This window comes from Leopardus geoffroyi, chromosome E2, assembly GCF_018350155.1.
Source record: "Leopardus geoffroyi isolate Oge1 chromosome E2, O.geoffroyi_Oge1_pat1.0, whole genome shotgun sequence".
Classification (NCBI taxonomy): Eukaryota; Metazoa; Chordata; class Mammalia; order Carnivora; family Felidae; genus Leopardus; species Leopardus geoffroyi.
The window spans coordinates 13584810-13606108 of NC_059335.1; the positions used below are offsets into that span (position 1 = coordinate 13584810).

Below are 21299 nucleotides of genomic sequence, written 5' to 3' on the forward strand. Positions count from 1 at the left end.
TCTTAGTTTTTTCTGTAACAGGCAAAGAAGAGGGCAACCTGACCAGAGCCTCAGGCCTTTAGGGCCCGGGGGCCTCGGGTAGGATGAGCCCAGGCCAAGGCCCGCCCACTCTTCTCTAATCTCCAATGGATTTCCAGGATTTGCGAGGCGGGAGTGGGAGGGGCCAGATTGTTAGTAAACGCGGAGACACGTGCGGGCGCGACTCCCGGCGCCCGGGATAGGCGCGTGCGCACTGGATACGCAGCCTGTACGCAAGCGCGCGCTTTTGCGCGGAAGTGAGCGTCCCAGTTGCACGTGCGATCTGGGGTGATGGAAGGGGTGATGCAGACTGACGCCAAGATGCGTACTGAGTCTGGAGCAGAGTCCAGTCCTCGAGGGCCAGGCTGCAGTCTCCGGCACTTTGCCTGTGAGCAGAACCTGTTGTCCCGGCCGGACGGCTCTGCCTCTTTCCTGCAAGGTAAGAACTTAACCTAGGTAAATACTGCCCCGGCCACGTTCGCTACGTTGTATTTGTTTTAGGAAGTTACGGGATACCGTGCAAAGGAGTGCTACTTCTCCTGGACACCAGCTGGTGAATGTCCCTCCTGGACTGGTGCATTTCTTCTTACCCGGGTGGATACTACCGGATATGCCAGAATAATCTCTCTTTCCCGACTAGAAGGGAAATGACATCGCCACTCTTGTAAATACTCAGATGAGAGAGGAGCAGACTTCCTCGTAAGACCAAATATTCCAGAATAGAGAAAAGCTCCTCACCAAAGTAAATATCTCCCTTGACTAGATTCGTCTCCCACCTCCACCCCACACACCCTGGGTCCCTACATCCTAGACTGAGGCAAACCTGCCCATATGTGTGAATACCTCTAAACTGGCAGATGACCACTACCGGCTTAATTACTCTCTGGACCGTGGCATGTCTTTTACCTGAGTACTTTTCAGACTGAGAGTGATGTCCCCTTTCCTCCCCACCACTGGGATAAATATTTCTTTGACTGGGACACGCATCTCTCTATAGGAGTAAATATCGCTTAAGTTTGGGGCAGGTCTTACCTATTAGGTAAATGTCCCCTTCCCCTATCCAAATGCATTTCAAACTGGACTCTGCTCCCTTACCCAGGTAAATATTCCTCTGGAGATAGGCCTAAGGATCATCCCAGTAAATGCTTCAGTCTCCTCACTAGAAGCATTACTTTCTACCCAGGTACAAACCTGTTTTAATTCATTCCTTCATTGGACACATATGTATTTGTGCTAAGTACTGTTCTAGGCACTGGGAATATGTCGATAAAAAGTATTTTAAATCCCTGACCTAACAGTTTACTTTCTAGTCAGGGAGACAGACAAAAGGTTAGCTAAGGAAAATACTACGGAGAAAAACACAGAGAAGGGGAATAGGGTGTGCCAGCCAGGGGTGCAATCTTAAATAGGATGGTTAGGAAAGGCCTTGATGAGATGGTAACATCTGAATAAAGACCTAAAGGTAAGGGAGCACACCCTGAAGATATCAGGAGGAAAAGCATACCAAGTGTGGGGAACAGCAGGGGCAAAGACCCTGAGGCAAGGACTTGCCTGGTGTGTTTGAAGAGTAGTTAGGAGACAATGTGGCTGAAGAAGTGAGGAGGCTGGAGAGAGGTAAGGGGGACTGCCTGTCATTTGAGGCTTAGTGAATAACCTGGGGGCCATTGCTCCCAAGTTTTGCTCAGAGGAGTGACATGATCTGAATGTATTTTAACAGAATCTCTCTGGCTGCAGTGTTGACTTTTGAGGTACAGGGGAGTGGGGGCGATGGTGGTGGCTCAGACCAGAGTGGGAGTGGAAGTGATGAGATTCTGTAAAGCTGACAAAATTTGCAGATGGTTCGGTGTTGGGGTATGAGAGAGAGAGGGATAACATTAAGGTTTTTTCCCAAAATCAGCTGTGCTGGGAGAAGACTAGTTCAGTTTGGGACATTAAGTTTGCAGTGCCCGGTAGACATCACAGGGACAATAGGGACTGGGCAGAAGGACATACAAGTCTGGAATTCAGAAGAGAGACGCAATCTGGACTTACAATTAGGAACCCTCTGGCTATAGATGGTATTTCAAGCTACTGATGGGATGAAATCAAGAAAATAAGTGTAGGTGGAAGAGAGAGGTTACAGGATTAAAACCTGTGTCTTCTAACTTGTGGGGAGCCAGGAAAAGACACTGAGAAAAGGGGCACCTGGGTGGCTCAGTCAGTTAAGCATCCAGCTTCGGCTCAGGTCATGATCTCATGGTCTGTGAGTTCGAACCCCACGTCGGGCTCTGTGTTGGGCTCTGTGCTGACAGCTCACAGCCTGGAGCCTGTCGGATTCTGTGTCTCTCTCTCTGCCCCTCCTCCACTCACACTCTCTCAAAAATGAATAAACGTTAAAAATTTTAAAAAAGACACTGAGAAGAGCAGCCAGGAAGGGAGGAGGAAAACCAAGAGAGAGCACTCACCTGGGGCCCAGAGAAGTGTTTGAGATGTAAGGTCCCACCAGCTGCATCCGTCCTCCCAGACCTGTGGGGGGACAATCTGGACTTCTGTCACTGTCAAGAGCTGTTCGGATGGAGTGGAGGGGTCAAGGAGGAGAAGAAAAAGCACAAGAAGAGACAGGTCTTTGGGAGCTTTGCTTGGAAGGGGATCAGATAAATGCCGGAGGAGTTGAAAACAGGTGTAGATCCAGAGAATTGCTGGAGCCATGTCCGTGAAAAAGAGGGACTCCTAGGTTCATGGAGGCCCCAGGCAGCAAGAATGAAGACCACAGTGTGGATCTCGTTCTATGTAGATAAGTTTCCCTTTGAGGACAGATTCTCCCGGAGCCTGAGGCCCAGAATCCACCGTGCACCTGCTAAGGCTGGCCCCTCTCTGTTTGCAGCAGCTGCGGAGATGCTCGTTTGCAGGCTGTTTGAAGCTATGCTCCAGCGCTGTTTCTTCCCCCTGCAGACCGCGGGCCCAGCTGCACCCTGGAATGACCCGCAGGGCTCTGAGGCTCCTGGTGCCTGCACTCTACCCCAGCTGTTGAATAGGATCTCTGGGGGAGAGGCCCAGGCGGCAGTATCTTTTCTAGGTCGCCGGGGATTCCAGTGTGCAGCCAGGGTTGAGAACCACGGCTGTGTTCATTAGTGGTCCTTTTTAACTGGGATAGAGTAGGGGCATCTGGCTGGCTCAGTCAGTGGAGCATGTGACCCTTGCTCTCAGGGTCTTGAGTTTGAGCCCTACGGTGGGGGGTAGGGGGTGTGTGGAGATTCCTTAAAACAAAATATTAAGGGGGCGCCTGGATGGCTCAGTCGTTTAAGCATCCGACTGTTGATTTTGGCCTAGGTAATGATCTCACAGTTCTTGAGATGGAGCCCTGTGTCCAGGCTCTGCAGTCACAGCACAGAACCTGCTTGGGATTCTCTATCTCTCTCTGCCCTCAAAATTAATAAACAAACATTTTTAAGAAATAAAATCTTACAAGTATAAATAAAATTAACTGGAATAGAGTGGAAAACATCAGAGTGTAGCAAAGCAGTGACGGTAAGAGTTGTTTTGTGAGGCCTTTGTTCCGGTTACACATATGTTTGCGTGAGATTGGGGTCACGCTGTAAAATACATTTTTTATCAGGAGCTATGGTGAGAAGAGTTGGGAAGCCACTGGTGTAGTCTAGTCTCTTCATTTTGCAGATGGTAAAACTGAGGCCCAGAGAAGTGAGCACAGTCAGCCAAGGTTGCAGGACTAGACGCCAGGCTTTTGTTTCCCGGGTCTTAACCTCCCTGGCCCCTGTTCTTACCCCCTCGGGATCACTCCCAGGTATATCTGTCCCTCTCTCGGGGGTCTTGACTTCTGCAGAGTTTGGGATGCGAGCCTGAGGGAAGAGAGCCAGGTTGGGGGAAGCTCTGGAAGGAGTTGAGAAGACCAGCTGCAGTAAGAAGGAGGAAGGTCAGCTCTCGGGAGGAACCTCCTATTGAAGTTAACAACAGCGAACGTCCGTTGCGCTGCGCGCTCCGTGTGCGCCAGGCAGTGTCGGGATGTTCTACGTGGATTATGTCATTTAATCCTCAGAACTCAGGGAGGGAGGCACTGTTAACCTGTCGGTTCACAGGTGAGGAAGCACAGGCAGAGGAGTGAGTGAAGCAAACGCTGGAAGAATCAGTGCCAGCACTTGGTGGGCTGGACTGGGGGGTGGCGTGGGGGACCCTGGCCAGCCGGCTCAGCGCGGCGCACTGGGACCCCAGAGGAAGGCGGGATGTGGGCGAGGCCACCCGCGCTGTCTCCCCAGGGGATACATCGGTCCTGGCAGGCGTATACGGACCAGCCGAGGTGAAGGTCAGCAAAGAGATCTTCAACAAGGCGACCCTGGAGGTGATTCTGAGGCCAAAGATCGGGCTGCCTGGTAACTGGACCCAGGGGGATCTCCACCTTCTTCCTCACCACTGTCCCCAGGGTCCCCTCTGCCTCCACTTTAGTCTGTCTTTCCTGGCTCCATCTCCCCTTCTTTCTACTACCCTGTTTTCCCCCCATTTACTCCCCCCCACCCCCACCCCTGGGCCTGGGTTCAATGGGAGGGAACTCCGGGATTTTCATCCCCCAAGAGGCTCTGTTGCTGGATGCCAGAAGGGGCAGGGATGAAGTGGGTATGGGTCAGGCCCTGCCTCCTTCCCACTGGGGATCCTCTGTCATCCCTGCAGGGTCCTGCACCAACCCTAGTGGAGTCGGCAGGCCCTTCCCAGAGGGCTTGGGTGGGGCATGTGGAGGAAGGTGAGCCAGATGGAAGGGAAGAGCCTGACCACCCCACCCCACCCCTGATTTCCCCAGGCGTCGCTGAGAAGAGTCGGGAGCGGCTGATCAGGAACACTTGTGAAGCAGTGGTATTGGGAGCGCTGCACCCCCGTACCTCCATTACTGTGGTGCTGCAGGTCGTCAGTGATGCTGGCTCTGTATCCTTCCCCCCAGGCTGCCTCCTCCAGGAAGTCCTTCAGAATCTCTCCCATTGCCTCCCTTGCTGATGCCCACGAGCAAGCCGTGTGTTGACCAGAAGGCCTCCCAATGCTTAACAGGCACACACTTGAAGAAGAATAGCAAACACAGCTTGAGTGCTTACCATGTGTCAGGCACTGTTCTGAGTGCCTTACACATATTAACTTGCTTACTATTCTCAGCACGGGAAATAGGTCCACTATAATCCCCATGTTCCAAATGGGGAAACTAAGGCATGGCAAGGTTAGTTTTTATCTAGTATTTTGCAGAGCCAGGATTTGAGCCCAAGTCATCCGCTCCTAGAACCCAGGGGCCCTGGTAGATGGCTGTTTTTTTTTTTTTTTTTTAATGTTTATTTTTGAGAAAGAGTGCTAGCAGGAGAGGGGCAGAGAGAGAGGGAGACACAGAATCCGAAGCAGGCTCCAGGCTCTGAGCTGTCAGCACAGAGCCCAACACGGGGTTCAAACTCAAGAACTGTGAGATCGTGACCTGAGCTGAAGTCAGTCGCCTAACCGACGGAGCCATCCAGGCTTCCCAGCAGATGGGTATTCTTATGTTCCCATGTTTCATGTGACGAAACAGGCCCAGAGAGGGGAAGTCACTTGCCCAGGGTCACACAGCTGGAAGGCAGCAGAGGCAGGACTCAAGCTGAGGCCTGACTACCTACAAAGCCTGTGCCATTGACCTCCACCCTGACCTTGAGCAGTGCTAGGGGAGTCCCGAGCAGGCAGAGCAGTTGGGTCAGCAGCTCAGCCTAGAAGGATCCCTGGTGTTGGGGCTGAGGACCAGAGATGGGCAACTGGGGGGGGGGGGGGGGGGGGCGGGCAGGCCCTGTCTCACAGAAGGAAAACTGAAGCCCAGAGGGGAAATAATGGAGGGGCAGATCTGGAGCTAACTGATCCTAAAGTTGGACCCTTCCCCACTGTGTGGGGCTGGAGACAGAGACTAGAGGAAACTTGAGGCAAGGCTGGTCATCTGGCTCCAGGCCCGGGCATGCCTCCCTTCTCCCTCTGTCACCTTGCCAGTCTGTCACCTGGTGGTGGCTGCCTCCAGATCCCAGGCTCTGGGCCTGACCCTGCCACTCCCCATGTGACTGTGGAAGGTTTCTCCCCTCCTTGTCCTCAGTTTCCCTGAAGGCACTTGGCACGTGCTTCAGTACAACTTTGTTGAGTACCATTCCAACCCCTGATTGAGGCTGAGAGAGTAAGTCACTTGTTCAAGGTCACATAGCTGAGAGGTGGCAAAGACCGGTCTGGAGCCCAGGGCTACCTGATCCCAAAACCACTTAGAACCACTGTGCCATACTGCCTTCCTGTGATGAGCCTGTGCGGTTGGCCACAAGCCCTGGCAGGGTAGGTGGAACGCAGGCACACTCTGCTGGCCGTCCCTACAGTGGAAATGCTTCTTAACCTCTGCCCGTGGCACCCAGCTCCTGGCCTGTTGCCTGAACGCTGCCTGCATGGCATTGGTGGATGCAGGTGTGCCCATGCGGGCCCTCTTCTGTGGGGTCACCTGTGCTCTGGACTCTGAGGGGACCCTCGTGCTGGACCCCACGGCCAAGCAGGAAAAGGTAGGTGTGAAGGCCAGGGTGGTGAAAGGCTGTGAGCAGATACTCCTCTAGGCCTCGCTTCCCCCACACGCTTGGCTCCTAGCACGTCAGTCCCAGTTGGCAAGCTCTGGACTGTGCATCGGGGCAAGTGCTAGAATGCCAGCCGGGACCCATATCTACCTTCAGTGCCAAACTCCAAACATAGGTCCGGCTAGAGCCAGGGTCTCAGACACCCTAAGGATTTCCTTGATTTTGCTTCTCAGTCCCTGCTGTCCTATGCGTGTTGGTTTCATTCTCTGGCCAGCATCTTGCCTGAGGCCGTGACCAGCCCCTAAAGGTCTGTGCTTTTCTTCACTGGCTCAGATTCACAGTGCCCAGGGCTCTGGATATTCCGAGTTACTTGCCCAGTACTATGATGGTCGCATTGTGTCAGGAAAGCAGAAGCCACTTGGGGTTGTATCAGGGAATGTACTGCGGGAAGCTGGTTAGGACGGTGTTGGAAGAGCCAAGGGAGCAAACAGGAGGGCGATACCCAGGGACTAAAAGCCTGTAGGGAGACACTGTCACAGTTGGTTTTGGGTGCACACAAGGCATCCTGGCTTTGCCCTGGCAGCCGATGTCCCCAGAGCCTCCACAGCTACCCTGGGCACTGCCATAGCCACTGCATCCACTTCTATCGGAGCGAGGACAGGATGCGGCTCTCCCTCCTTCGGCCTACCCCGAGACTACCAGGGACACCTGACGGGCAGGGGAGTCTGGGAAATAGTGTGTCGGCTTCCAGCCCTCGTGGCACAGAGCTGGAGAGGGAGGCAGGGGGCCAGGAGGTACTGGGTACTGACTGGGGGGCATGTGGCTGCCCCTACAGACAGGAGTACTGTGCTTGGAGGCCCCTGTTGGAACCATGTGGGTAGAATCGGGGTGTGGGAAGCGATTCTACAGAAGGAAAGGCCAAGAGCCCTGCCCAGGGAAGCAGGGACGGTGCCTAGACAAGACACCTACACTTGATACACTTGGAGAATGGTGACTGTGGGAAGGGCAGGTGCCCTATTTGGCACCAACTGAGACTGTGCCTGGGGGGAGAGTCCAGGTGTCCTACCCCTCGTCTCTAGGAGGCCCGGGCCATCCTGACCTTTGCCCTCGACAGTGTGGAACGGAAGCTGCTGATGTCCACCACCAAGGGGCTCTACTCGGATGCTGAGGTACCAGGGTGGAGATGGGGTGAAGGCCAGATCCTTCCTTGCATCCCCTTTGTTATGTAGAAGGAATTGTCAAACCTTGTAGGCCCAGAACCCCTTGTGGGAATTTTGAAGGAAGCTCCAGTAATGAGTGGAAAAGAGAAAAGAGCCCTGGTTGAGATGGGGAGGTGAGGCATTGAAAGCCCTTCACCTTCCTGCTCAGACCGTGCACACCCAGAGTTCCAGGGCTCTGGTCTCTGAGAGCACAGCCAACCTGGACCTCCCATGAACCGAGGAACATGTGGTCAAGATTTGCGGTCCCAGATTCCACAGCTTTCTACACGATTTGGTGTCACAGGGCCTGTGGCTCAGAAATTCTCGAGCTCCAGGCTGAGGCCTCTTCCAGCAATCAGGATGCCTGATCCCATGGTCCACAGTCCTGGAGCTGCACTAATCTGCCCTCTGAAGCCCACACCTTCTCTTTTCCTCTCTTCCCCTCTGAGAGAGAGCCTGTGGAGTGGGGAAGAGAGGCCCTTGAAACCCTTCCCTCACCACATGCCTCACCACGGGGGAGGCAAGAGGTCTGGGATCTCTGGGAACCAGATGGGGTCAGGGCTGGGAGCAGGGTGGCCCCAGCACCAACAGGTCTCTCCACCTCCAGCTCCAGCAGTGCCTGGCCGCGGCCCAGGCTGCCTCGCAACACGTCTTCCGCTTCTACCGGGAATCGCTGCAGAGACGTTACTCCAAGAGCTGAGGCAAGCCGGGGCAGGGCGCCCCTCCCGCCACCACCCACTACCTCCATGGAAGATAAACCAGCAGCCTGGCCTCACCTCTCCATCCCTGTGTGCCCGGATGAGCTTGCAGGCCTAGAGGCACAGACCCACCCTCCCCTCCCCCAGAAGGCATTTCCAAACTCAAAACCCATCCCATCCCACCAGCCTGACAGATACCTGTCGGGTACCCGCTCTGGGTACATGCTCTGTGCAGACCCTGCTAGGTACTGGAGACTCAGCAGTGAATGACCCCCAGGTTCAAGAAGCACTGGGGTGATAGGCAAAGAAAATCAGTGTCTGTCAGATGGTGGTAAATGCTGTGAAAAAAGCAGGGAAAAGGGGTTGGGAGAGGCCAAATTTAATACATCAGTCAGGGACGTCTTGATGGAGTATGGGAGACTTCCGAGGGAAGCCCAGGAGGCGGCCTGTGGAAGAGGGAGGATCAGGTTCAGGGTGGCGCTGGTGTGCTGGAGCAGGGCAAGTAGGGAGTGGGGAGGGAGGAGATGGGTCAGGGAGGGAACATGCACAGTGGGAGGGCCTCGTGGGTCTTGGCATCCTTGCCTTACAAGAAGAAACCAGCTCAGAAGCCAGTTAGCTGCCAGATGTCACCAGCTAGCTAATGATGGAGCAGGGGGCTTCTACTCAGAGTCCAGCCCCAGAGCCCTTCACCATTCAGACAAGCTCAGGAGACCCCAGCACGCTCCAGGCCGCAGTTCCCCATCTGTAAGCAGAAGCAGCTGAGGCCCGTCGGTCAAGTGTATGGAAATACGGGGAAGGGAGGTTTTAGCAGCCATTTGACTGCTGTGTCCCCCACCCCCATATTTAGTGGGTGGGAGCCAAGAACATGAGCGCATCCCACAAGGAGTAACTCTCCCACAGCTGGGCCACATGGTCGCCAGATTCTATGGGGTGCTGACATTTGGGGGTTTACAGTGAGAATTATATGTCTGGCGGGCCCTCAGCCACATGTTTCACATGCTTGAACTAGCTCACCCAGTTCCCACAATTGCCCCTTGGAGCCGGTGTCATTTTCGTCCCCAGTAACCAAGAAGGGGAAGCATCAAAGTCTTGATTGAGCTTGAAATTCTGCCCTGTGAGACTCCGGAGAACGCCAAATGGGAAAGTGTTCTAGGAAGATCCAGAATGGCATTAAACAGGAGTGAGAAAACTAAGCTGTAAATTGCCTGTCATGCTATTACTTGGTGATCTATCAGACCCTGTTAGGGAGCACTTTGTGCCCCCAGCACCTCCTGTTCGGTGGGGGCCAGGTGCCTCAAGGCTGCAGCTCTCTGGGTCTCTGGCTGTGTGATTCCCATGGGGCTGCCTCTCACCCAGGGCCACCCTGTGAGGGATCCCCAGGGAGGAGGACCTCTGGGGTACCTGAGTTCCTGGGACCACGCTTCTCCAGAAGCCTGCCCAGAATGAAGCCAACAGAAAAGGAGGGCCAGGAGGCTGAGAGAGCAGAGCCTTCACTTCATTTGGGCCCCTGAGTCCAGTTCTGCTTCAGCTTCCTTGCCTTTTGATGCTTAAAGCATTCTGAGCTGAGTTTCAGCCGCTTGCTGTGCAAAGAGCTGAGGGATACCGCCCTTTTCGTGGATGGCCCATTCATAGCTCCCAGGTGTGGAGAAAGCCCCATTTTGCAGACGGGAAGATGTGAGGCTCAGAGAGGTCACATGGGTCAAGGTTACACAGCTGAGGAGTAAGCACTTGGAGCCCTGCTCTCTAATGCTCTGCGGACCACCGCGCTGTGAAGAAAACACTCTGCCCCTCGGGTTTCCCCTTCTCCAGCTCCGAGTTGTCGCGGAGCACCCTGGGGACAGCCTGCCCCTTCCTGGTCTCCGCACCCCCGCACACATACACACACAGACACAGGTTTGGCTGCGAGGGTGTCTGGAGTTTAATCTCGTTGCGGCGGCCAGGAAGGAGGCGGTGGCCGCTGCTGCCGCCGCCTCATCCACCCGGATTCTCCACGTTGCCCGCCGACGCGCCCGGTGCCAGCCCCTGATTCACAGTGAGGGCCGCGCGGGCAACTAGGGCGGCTCTCGGGAGGCCAGGTAGGCGGCCAGGGTCACCAGGGCGGCCGCATATGTGCACACGCCCAGCCCGACGGCGAGGACCCCCAGCAGGAAGGCGCGGCGGGAGGCAGCCCCTGCCCCCTGGACGTCCCCCTTGGCCCAAGCCTTGTTGGTCTGTGGAGGCGTTGGGCAGCGGTGACTCAGGCATCCCCTCATCCCACCCTGCTTCCCGCAGCCCCAGACCCTTCCTCGAGCCCCTCCCACGCCGGTACACCCACGCACTCATTCATAGATTCCAAAACCAGGGAGTCGCTACTGTGGTCGGGCACAGGGGAGACTGGCTGGGTAATAAAAATATACATCTATTACTCTATGCCACTGTTCTAACTCGTTGGGACCTCATGGTGAACCAGAGGGAAGAATTATTCCCATTTTACAGATGAGGCACAGGGAGGTTAAGTGGCTTGTCCAAAAGTCTTAAGAGTGTGTCAGACCTAGGATTTGAGCTCAGGTTCTGAACCACCGCTCTGGGCTTTCACTCTGAAACACTCATTTAACCCTTCAATGTTCCTATGTAGATCCTTCTCTCCACCTTGGTTTCCCCCCACATATAGCACCTCTGCTTTGTTTTGAATGCACTTTTCTCTTACATCCAGCCCCCTCCCAGCCACACCCACAGACTGACCTTCTGGGCCAGGCAGAAGGCAGCGATGCCCACAGGCCAGAAACAGCAGAGCATGGAGAAGACGGCCAAGCCAAGGTGGTCGTGGGGTAGGAGCGGGGAGAGAAGGCTGCCCCCATCCCAGTCCGAGTCGCTGTCACTGGATGATGCATCCTATGGGTAGGAGAGGGCCTGGGTGGGCATCTCCACCTACCTTCCCTGCCCCACTGCTCTGCTCCCCACAGCCCCCAAACACCAATACCAGGGCCTCCCCAGAAACAGCAAGAGAGAAAAATGTTCCAGGAGATAGGCTCTGAACTTTTCTACATCCTGGATCCCTTTGAGGGGAAGCTGTGTACCCTGTTTCCAAAGAGCCCCATTCACACCCAAAGTTTTATGTTCCATTTCAAAGACTTCACGGGGCCACTCACAGCCCCTGAAGTGGAGATAGATTGGGGGGTGGGGGGGTGGGGGCGCCTGGATGGCTCAGTCAGTTGAGCGAGCATCTGACTCTTGATTTCAGCTCAGGTCATTATCTCGAGGTTCATGAGTTGGAACCCCACATCGGGGTCTGCGCTGATGGTGCCGAGCCTGCTCTGGATTCTCTCTCTCCCCCACTCTGCCCCTCCCATGTGCGCGCTCTCTCTCTCTCTCAAAATAAATGAATAAACTTTAAAAAGAGAGAGAGACAGCTCTAGTGACCTAAATTACTAGGACAAACCTGCCTGCTGAAAACTAGAAATTCTATATTTTAAAAAATATTTTTGTTTTTTTGTTTCTAAATCTTGCATCAAATAGCTCACACGATTTTAAGTAATTCCTAGAAGGCCAAAACCGAAATTAAAATCAGTTAGCAGGGGCGCCTGGGTGGCGCAGTCGGTTAAGTGTCCGACTTCAGCCAGATCACAATCTCGCGGTCCGTGAGTTCGAGCCCCGCGTCGGGCTCTGGGCTGATGGCTCAGAGCCTGGAGCCTGTTTCGGATTCTGTGTCTCCCTCTCTCTCTGCCCCTCCCCCGTTCATGCTCTGTCTCTCTCTGTCCCAAAAATAAATAAAGGTTGAAAAAAAAAATGTTTTTTTTTAAATAAAATCAGTTAGCAGAGAGGTCAAATGAACTGAGGCCTCTTTTGCGCTGTGGGCATTTGCCAATCCCAGAAAAACAGCCTTTCAATCAAACTGTGAACTAGATTAAAAGTGATCTCTAACTGGTAATGACCCCAGGTGGCTGACAGAAGCAAACCAAATCTTCTCAATGGTATGTACCTTCAGCCTAGGCCACAAAATAATAGTCCTAAAAATAATGTTTCAGGGGCACCTGGCTGGCTCAGTCAGTAGAGCACGCGACCCTTAATCTCAGGGGCATGAGTTCAAGCCCCACGTTGGGCATGGAGCCTCGTTAAAATTTAAAAGATAAATAAAAATAAAAATAATTTTTCAAACATGATGACCAGCATACATTCCAAACATAACCAGGCACATATGAAACCATAAATGAGAAGTAGCAGAAACAATAAGGCCTTCAAGGGATGCCTGGTGGCTCAGTTGGTTAAGCCACCGACTTCGGCTCAGGTCGCGATCTTGCAGTTTGTGGGTTCGAGCCCCGTGTTGGCCTCTGTGCTGACAGCTCAGAGCCTGGAGCCTGCTTCAGATTCTGGGTCTCCCTCTCTCCATCTGTCCCCCACTCGTGCTTGGTCTCTCTCAAAAATAAATAAACTTTAAAAACAACAATACTACTACTAATAATAAGGCCCTCAAACTTTTCAAAGAATGGAATTATCAGACACATACAATGTCAGAGTGATGCTAACTGCCACAATGTGGTTGGCCGTGTTTCCAAAAATGGCCACAGCCATCTCTCTCATCCCACATGCCCTTCTTATAGTGTGACTGATACTCTTCCCACCAAGGGGTGAGGTCTGTGTCCCCTTTCCTTGAGTCTGGGCAGGCTGTGACTCACTCATAATTGGTAGAATGTGGTGAAAGTGATGCCACATGACTTCCGAGCATAGGTCAGAAAAGGTGAGGCAGCCTCTGCCTTACCAGAGCCCTCATGCTGAGGCTGAAGGCCCATAAGGACGCGCACTATGCTGAAGCTGCCATGTTGTGAGGAGGCCCAAACCAGCCTGCAAGGGGAGAGTCATTTATAAGCCCCAAGGTTAAGAGAGAGATACCCACCCAGCTCCCGGCTGCTTCAGCCATGGACTGTTTCAGCCCTAGCCGCCGGCTGACCGCAACCTCATGAAAGACCCTGAGGCAGAACCACCCAACCAAGTCCTTCCCAAATTGACCCATGGAAACCATGAGCCATAATGAGTGTTGCTGTTTTAAGCAACTAAGTTTTGAGGTGATTTCTTTTTTTTTTTTTTTTTTTTTAACGTTTATTTATTTTTGAGAGAGAGAGACAGAGCATGAGCAGGGGGCAGGGGCAGAGAGAGAGAGAGAATCTGAAGCAGGCTCCAGGCTCTGAGCCATTAGCACAGAGCCCGACGCTGGACTCAAACCCATGAACTTTGAGACCATGACCTGAGCCAAAGTCGGATGCTCACCCAAATGAGCCACCCAGACGCCCCTGAGGTGATTTCTTATACAGGAATAGTAACTGGAAAACCATGTGTAACAAATAAAAGACAAGCAGGGCGCCTGGCTGGCTCAGGCAGAAGCGCATGTGACTCTTGATCTCGGGGCGGTGAGTCTGAGCCCCACATTGGCTGAAGAGATTACTTAAAAATAAAATCTTGAAAAAAATATAAAAGACAAGCTTCACAGTAGATACAAGGAATAAGAAATTACACAAATTAACACATTAATTTGAAAAGAAGAGACCGGGGCCGGCACGGAAAGAGAGAGAAAATCAGAGAATAGGGGAGTCAGAAATCAGAGGGAAGACAGAGAACCAAAGACAAGGGAAGAAAGATGAGTGACAAATCTGGAGAGAAAAAGGTGAAGAAACCAGAACAGCAAAAACCATAACTAGGAACGTAGGAAGTCCACACGCAGTGGGAAGTGAGACCCCCCCAGGCTGAAGGTAGGTACCCCAGCCAGCCAGGTGTTGGCCACAGCTGAGTTCGCCTCCCTCTCCCCCAGCTCCCACTAAGACCTGCTGCTCCTACCTCAAGGTCAGGGGGCCCTGGCTCCCCAAGGCCAGCGCTCACAGTGGGAAGAGGTGGTGGGAGGAGCTGCCAACCCCTCAGGGACTCTGCAAAGGCTGTCTCTCCAAAGGGAGGTCCCAGCTGGGGCTCACCAGGCTTCTGGATGGGGGGCCCACAGCCCACGTCTGCCAGCAGAGGCTGTTGGAGCTCTCGAAGACTGGGGCTGTCCATGACTGGGGAGAGGCTCTGGGAAGGGTTTTCTGGAGGTAGAGGAAACAAAAAAAAAACAAAACAAAAAACAGTTATAACAAAGTCTCACCATCTTTCCCCTGACTCCTGACTCTGGAGAGATTCCTGGCAGAGACTATAGTTAGCTCATTGACCATCAGACCCATTTTACAGATAGTAAAACTGAGGCCCCAAGACTAAAAGATGCTGGGCCAAGTTGTGAAGACAACTCAGGGGTCTGGACATTCAGTTCTGGGATTCTGTCTCCTCAGGCAAAAGCCACATACCTGTTGCACACTTATTCCAAACCGTGTCTTACACACTTACTTGCCCCATGAACTACACATCCCCTGCACCTGCAAGTCTGCACACTGAATACCCCAAACCCTTGCCACACATATTCATCCACTCCAGCCCAACCCCCACCTCCACCTGCTGGCATTCATCTCCCCGATGGCTCCTTGTATACTTGCCCTGAACAACATCAGCTCCCATTAAACACTCCTCTGGAGCCCCCAACCTGCTTACACACTCATCCCAAATGATTCCTCGCACACTCCTAGTCGCCCTAGCATCAGATCCCCCATTTGCACACGTACGCACAGGCTTCCCACGCATGCATCCCAGACACTCTCCATTGTTCCCATCACTCACTTCCCTTGCACACCTGCCCCAAACACCCAGTCCAAGCACCCCTCCCCTACCCAACCACATCCACGGCCCTACACAATTGCCTGCACACTCATCAGCTCCCCCACACCTCCTGTTTTACCAGAATCCACCTTTGCACAACTCCCCCATAACAGCCCCAACCCACCACCCTCATACACATTCAACCTCAAGGAATAATGCCACCCCACCATCCCCCCTGAGGGCCCAAGCCTCCCGCCCTCACCAAACCTGGCTGGAGCCGATTTCCTCACCAACGTTTGCCTCCCCATCCCCAACACTAGGACCCAGGGGAGGAGCAGTGCCGCCCACCTGTGCCCCTCACTCACCGCCCACGGCCATATGTTGGGACCTCCTGGGCCCCTGCACCGACACCCGCCCGGACACTGCGGCCCGCAAGTGACTGAACTCAGCGAGCCCCGCGCTCCCTGGGATCTGGGCCTGGGGGGTGCGGGTTGTGCGCGTTCCTCTGGGCTCCCCCTCGGAGCCCCTGGCCCGCAGCGCGCGGGGGCGGGGATGGGGGCGGGGCGGCGGGCGGGCTCCCGGCTCCGCCCTCCGCCGCGGCCCGGGAGGGGGCCTTGAAGGCCGACGTCAGCGCCCAGCACGGAAACCCTGCCACCCGGGGTGTGTGGGAGCAAGCGGGGGGGCTCCAAGGACGGTGGGCCCCGACCCCCCCTCGCCCAGGCCCAAGCGCTGCGGGGTGGAGGAGGGGGCGCCCCCGATTCTCCAGGGCCTTTCTGGCTCGGCCCGCCTCCACCCGCCCCGCCACTCTCCTTGCCCAATAATAATAACAGCAACAGCGGCTAACTGTGTGCACTGCTCTCAGTGCTGTGCATGGACGCATAGACATTTATTCCTCGCAAGCACTGAAGAGACACTGTCATTTACTGTCCTGTTTTACGCAGGAGGGAACAGGCGCAGAGAGGTTGGGTTCTTGACTGCGAGCCTGACGCTAGTTCACTGAGTGCGGTCTAAGCCCGGACCCCTGGCCGGTGGGTTAGGGGATTTACAATCACGGTGGCTTTGACTCCTCTCGGCAGCTCTATTTCTATCTAAAGTTTTACAGATAAAGAGACTGAGGGTCAGAGGTGTGCGCTCACTTGGCCGAGGTAAACAGCTGGAGCCAGGACCGGCAGATTTGTACCCCAGGGCTGTTTTCCTTGCTGGCCCAAGGGAAGGGGAGGAAATAGGGCAAAGGGTACGGTGGGAGCTTCCACGCAAAGGAGGCCGAGGTGGGAGAGGGCCAGGAATGGGGTGATGTGCTGGTTATCAGGTGGCGCAAGTGGTGGTTACGAGACCGTGTTTAGACCCACACAGACCCGAGTTACTTTCCAGGCTCTTCAGGGCACCTGGTCTGTGTCCTCGGTACAATGGCATCACCTCTCGGAACCCTCATGTTTTCATCTGTGAAATGGGCTAAACACTCCTTGCCTTTTAGACGTGATAACATCCGTAAAGCACTTAGATCAGGCGCGATACCCAGTGTCCACCATTTACCCAAAGCCTGGCAATATAGGCACTCTGAGTGTGTTTAATGATGTTTAGGAGTATTATCATCAACTTCCGGCTCCCATCAGTCTCGGTAAGGGACACTCCTCACCCCGGAGGACTCTCTCCCTCATGGAGTCCACCCAGCTTGCACTGGCTTCCTCTGCCCAGAAGCCCTCCTTATCACTAGGCCCAGTCAAACTGGACGATTCCCCTCTTGATGCGGGGCTGGCCAGAGTTCCCTCGCTCCAGGGCTCCAGGGCTCCAGGGCTCCGTGCCAAGAGTCCAGACGCTGGAGTTGGCACGGGCCCCACTCCCAGGGAGAGCAGATGGTGTCTGCAAGTGCAACTTGGCGCAGGCAGAGTTTCTGGCAGACGACAGGCAGGGGAGGGAAGAGAGGGACCTGCAGCAGGACCGTGTTATCTGGGAGAGATAACCTGCTACTATCTCCTTAACCCGGCTCTGGTTGTTTTTTTCATGCAGCTAATCACTATGAAACATATGATATCTTTCTATCCTTTGTAGTTTGACTCCTCCCACATCGGTATCCACTCCAGGAGCCGGGATTCGATCCCTTTTGTTCCCCGCTGTGCCTCAGGGCCTAGAACAGTGCCTGGCACAAAGTAGCCCTTCAGTAACTATTTGTGGGACGGGGGCATGAATACTCACAAGCCTGTTGACTTTTTTTTTTTTTTTTAAAGTTTATGGAGAGTGGGGGGAGGGGCAGAGAGAGAGGGAAAGAGAGAGAGAATCCCAAGCAGGCTCTGTGTCTGACGGCGACTGACTCTTGATTTCTGCTCGGGTCACCATCTTGGGGCTCCTGGGTTCCGCACGACAGTGTGGAGCTCGCTCCGGATTCTCTCTCTCTCTCCCTCTTCCCCCACTCTCGCTATCTCTTACAATAAAATAAAATAAGATAAAATAAGATAAAATAAAATAAAATAAAATAAAATAATAAAATAAAACTGAAAAAAAAAAATAGAATTACCAGAGGAGCCAGCATTTCTACTCCTGTGTACGTACCCCCGAAGAACTGAAAGCAGGGTCTTGAAGAAGTATTTGTAATGCTTCATAGCAGTGTTATTCGCCACATCTGGAAGATGAAATCACACCAGTGTCCATCAGTAGAGGACTGGGTGAAGAAAATGTAATATATTTTCTTACAGTCCGTGAGTTCGAGCCCCGCCTCAGGCTCTGTGCTGACAGCCTGGAGCCTGCTTCAGCTTCTGGGTCTCCCTCTCTCTCTGCCCCTCCCCCGCTCATGCTCTGTCTCTCTGCGTCTCTCAAAAATGAATAAAGGTTAAAGAAATTAATCTAAAAACAAAAGGATACGTGAAATATTCCATTTCAAAAGTAACAACGCGAAGACCCATCAATAATAGCGAACATTCACAGTGCTTCCTATTTTCCAGCACTGTCCTAAATTCATTAGACGTTTGTACTAATTACCTATTGCTGCATAACAAATCATTCCCCAACACCTGGTGGCTTCAAACAAACACGTATCAGCTAGCATCGTCTCTGCTGGTCAGGAATCTGGCAATGGCTTGGCTGGGTGGTTATGACTCCAGGTGTCTCATGAAGTTCCAGTCAGCATGCTGGCCAGAGCTATAGTCATCTGAAGATCTAACCGGGGTTGGAAGATCTGCTTCCAACACGGATCACGCACGTGGTGTTGGCTGCTGGCAAGAGGCTTTAGTTCTTCTCCACATGGGTCTCTCCAATGGCTGCTTCTCTGCCATCACGACATGGTGGTGGCCGACCTCCCCATCGGAGCCATCCGAGAGAAAGAGCAAGGAGGAAGACTCCACGCCTTTTATGACCCAGTCTCGGAAGTCACACAGCAACACTTCTGCCATATTCTATTGGCTACGAGGAGGTTTTGAGTGAAGCTCAGACTCAAGGGGAGAGGAACTGGTTTCCACGTAATTGAAAGAAGGTATAGCGGGGCACCTGGTGGCTCAGTCGATTAAGTGCCCAATCTTGATTTTGGCCTAGGTCATGATCCCAGGGTCTTGGGATCAAGCCCCGTGTGGGACTCCATGCTGGGCATGGAGCCTGCTTAGGATTCTCTCTCCCTCTCTCTCTGACCCTCCCCGCCCCCATGCTTGCTCATTCTCTCTCTCTCAAAAAATTAGTTATTAAAAAATAAATTTAAAAAATAAAAGAAAATTGGGGCGCCTGGGTGGCTCAGTCGGTTAAGCGGCCGACTTCGGCTCAGGTCATGATCTCGCGGTCTGTGAGTTCAAGCCCCGCGTCGGGCTCTGTGCTGACAGCTCAGAGCCTGGAGCCTGTTTCAGATTCTGTGTCTCCCTCTTGCTGACCCTCCCCTGTTCATGCTCTGTCTCTCTTTGTCTCAAAAATAAATAAAAACGTTAAAAAAAAAATTAAAAAAAAAATAAATAAAAGAAAAGAAAAAAAGAAAGAAGGCACATCCCAGAATCTGTGGCTAGGGGTGCCTGACTGGCTCATCCTGAAGAGCACGTGAGTCTTGATCTCAGGGTCGTGAGTTCGAGCCCCACAGTCAGGCATAGAGCTTACTAAAAAATAAATAAATAAATAAAATTAATTGTGGGCATATTTTATTTTTTAAGTTTTTAAACTTATTTATTTCGAGAGTGAGTTAGCACGTACAAGTAAGAGAGGGAATACCAAGCAGGCTCCACACTTAGCACAGAGCTGGGCTTGGGGCTGGATCCCCCAACCGTGAGATCATGACCTGAGCCGAAATCAAGACTCGGTCACTTAATTGACTGAGCCACCCGAGGACTCCAGTGTGAGCATATTTTAAAACAACCTCATATATTAACTCATCAAGTCCTGACAACAGGGGCGCCTGGGTGGCGCAGTCGGTTAAGCGGCCGACTTCAGCTCAGGTCACGATCTCACGGTCCGTGAGTTCGAGCCCCGCGTCGGGCTCTGGGCTGATGGCTCAGAGCCCGGAGCCTGCTTCCGATTCTGTGTCTCCCTCTCTCTCTGCCCCTCCCCCATTCATGCTCTGTCTCTCTCTGTCTCAAAAAAAATAAATAAAAAGGTTAAAAAAAAATTTAAAAAAAAAAGTCCTGACAACAGTCCAACAAGATGGGGCCTATCATTCATCCTCACATTACAGAAAAGAAAAGCAAGATACAGAGAGGCTAGAAGTCACACAGAAGGTGAAGAGCTGAGACTTACATCTAGGTAGTTGACCTGGGAACCATTTTCTTAATCACTAATATCAACCAGTAGGGAGAAAACCAGTAAAAAAAAAAAAAAAAAAAAAAAAAAAAAAAAAAATTAAGAAGGAGCACTGACAGGATTCGACTGGTTGGATATGGGAAGTTTTGTTTTGTTTTGTTTTGTTTTAGTTTTTAATGCTTCTTTATTTTTAAGACAGACAGAGCATGAGCAAGGAAGGGGCAGAGAGAGAGGGAGACACAGAATCCGAAGCAGGCTCCAGGCTCTGAGCTGTCAGCACAGAGCCCGACGCGACTCGGGGCTCGAACCCACAGTCAGGGAGATCCTGACCTGAGCTGAATTCAGGTGCGCTGTTAGTGATGGAGTCTTGGATGATACCCAGGCACAACCTCCATATGCCCTTGAATACTGAAAGACGTGTATCCAAGAAAGGAAGGACAGCAGAGAGGTTAATAACATCAAGTTTAGGGACAGAGTAAGAACTACAATCAATGTGATTTAAGGCAAATGATTTTGCCCCAATTTTTTTCATCTTAAACAAAGCTGATATTAACTGCCCTGTGGGATGTCTCAGGATTAAACAAAATCATGCAATCAAAACGATCAGTTTACAGGGTCTGGCATAGAAAATACACTCAGTAAATGGTAGCTCTCAAATATACCTATTAGTGAAATGTAATCCTATTGAATTATTTTCTGTATATTAATAGTATTCTATTCGAATGTTGCCCCCTCCCTATAATTTTGACTTCGGATGCTCACTTGTGTAGCCTCATTTGGGGAAAAGTCGAAAAATGAATTTCCTTTGGACTCCTGGTCTGGCCTAGAGGAACAGGGACTAGGGTTCAAGTGGAGTTGGAGGGTGAAGGCACACTGCTCACGAAATCAGAGTATGTCGGTGCGTCAGACTCGGTCCTTCTACTTATACCCATTACACAGATGAGATAACAGACCTGGAGACCTGCAGGGGCACATGACCAGTTGCTGGCAGAGTCCAGCCTTCAAGAACCAGATTTTCTGCAGAAAAAAAGAGGCCTCAGTTCCTCATTTCTCATCCCCTTTCCCCCACGCTCCCCCTTCTTACTCAGAATCAGCACTAACAGTATTTCTGAGAAGGAAGCTGGATTTATCAGTCCGTGAGGAGCCACAGGAAACCCCCAAAAAAGGAAGGAAAACCCCTCTCCCCAACTTGAGTTTCTCTGAAGGTGGAAGAGTGTTTTTCATAAAGACAGGGGGATGCAGGCAGTGACCTTGAGGGAGATTCCCCTTTGGTCCTGGCTCAAGTTTGATTTGTGGTCCTGGCTGGGAGAGAGCGTTCGAGGAGGCAGGCAACGTGGATGGAATCGCTTATTTTGTGAGGAAGGTACCTGGCAGAAACAGTTGGCGCGCAAATTTCCTCAGCCACACTCAAGATGGCAGCTGCCCGACCACGCCCCAAATGGCGGAACCTTGAGTGTGCGGAGAGACGCTTTTCCCAAAATGGAGAGGGGGAGAGAAAACGTCCATCACAT

General features: G+C 52.6%; 2 protein-coding genes across 4 annotated transcripts; one reads left to right on the forward strand and one right to left on the reverse strand.

Annotated features, from left to right (window-relative positions):
* Positions 1–87: 87 nt before the first annotated feature.
* On the forward strand, positions 88–9635 carry EXOSC5 (exosome component 5). Its single transcript, XM_045442248.1, has 6 exons — positions 88–457; positions 4269–4382; positions 4805–4926; positions 6396–6536; positions 7625–7714; positions 8352–9635. Exons 1-6 carry the CDS (start codon positions 310–312, stop codon positions 8442–8444), a joined length of 708 nt encoding a protein of 235 aa, XP_045298204.1. The 5' UTR covers positions 88–309; the 3' UTR covers positions 8445–9635.
* Positions 9636–10336: 701 nt separating this feature from the next.
* On the reverse strand, positions 10337–21287 carry TMEM91 (transmembrane protein 91). Of its 3 annotated transcripts, XM_045442254.1 has the most exons (5): positions 21156–21287; positions 17600–17704; positions 14248–14486; positions 11164–11313; positions 10337–10652 (listed from the first exon to the last, which is right to left on the reverse strand). In XM_045442254.1, exons 2-5 carry the CDS (start codon positions 17682–17684, stop codon positions 10494–10496), a joined length of 633 nt encoding a protein of 210 aa, XP_045298210.1. In that variant the 5' UTR covers positions 17685–17704; positions 21156–21287; the 3' UTR covers positions 10337–10493. The 3 variants fall into 3 exon arrangements, with proteins under 3 accessions (XP_045298210.1, XP_045298212.1, XP_045298211.1); XM_045442256.1 differs by lacking the exon at positions 21156–21287 and having other exon boundaries at positions 17635–17678; XM_045442255.1 differs by lacking the exons at positions 17600–17704; positions 21156–21287 and adding an exon at positions 15453–15826.
* Between the last annotated feature and the right edge of the window lie 12 nt (positions 21288–21299).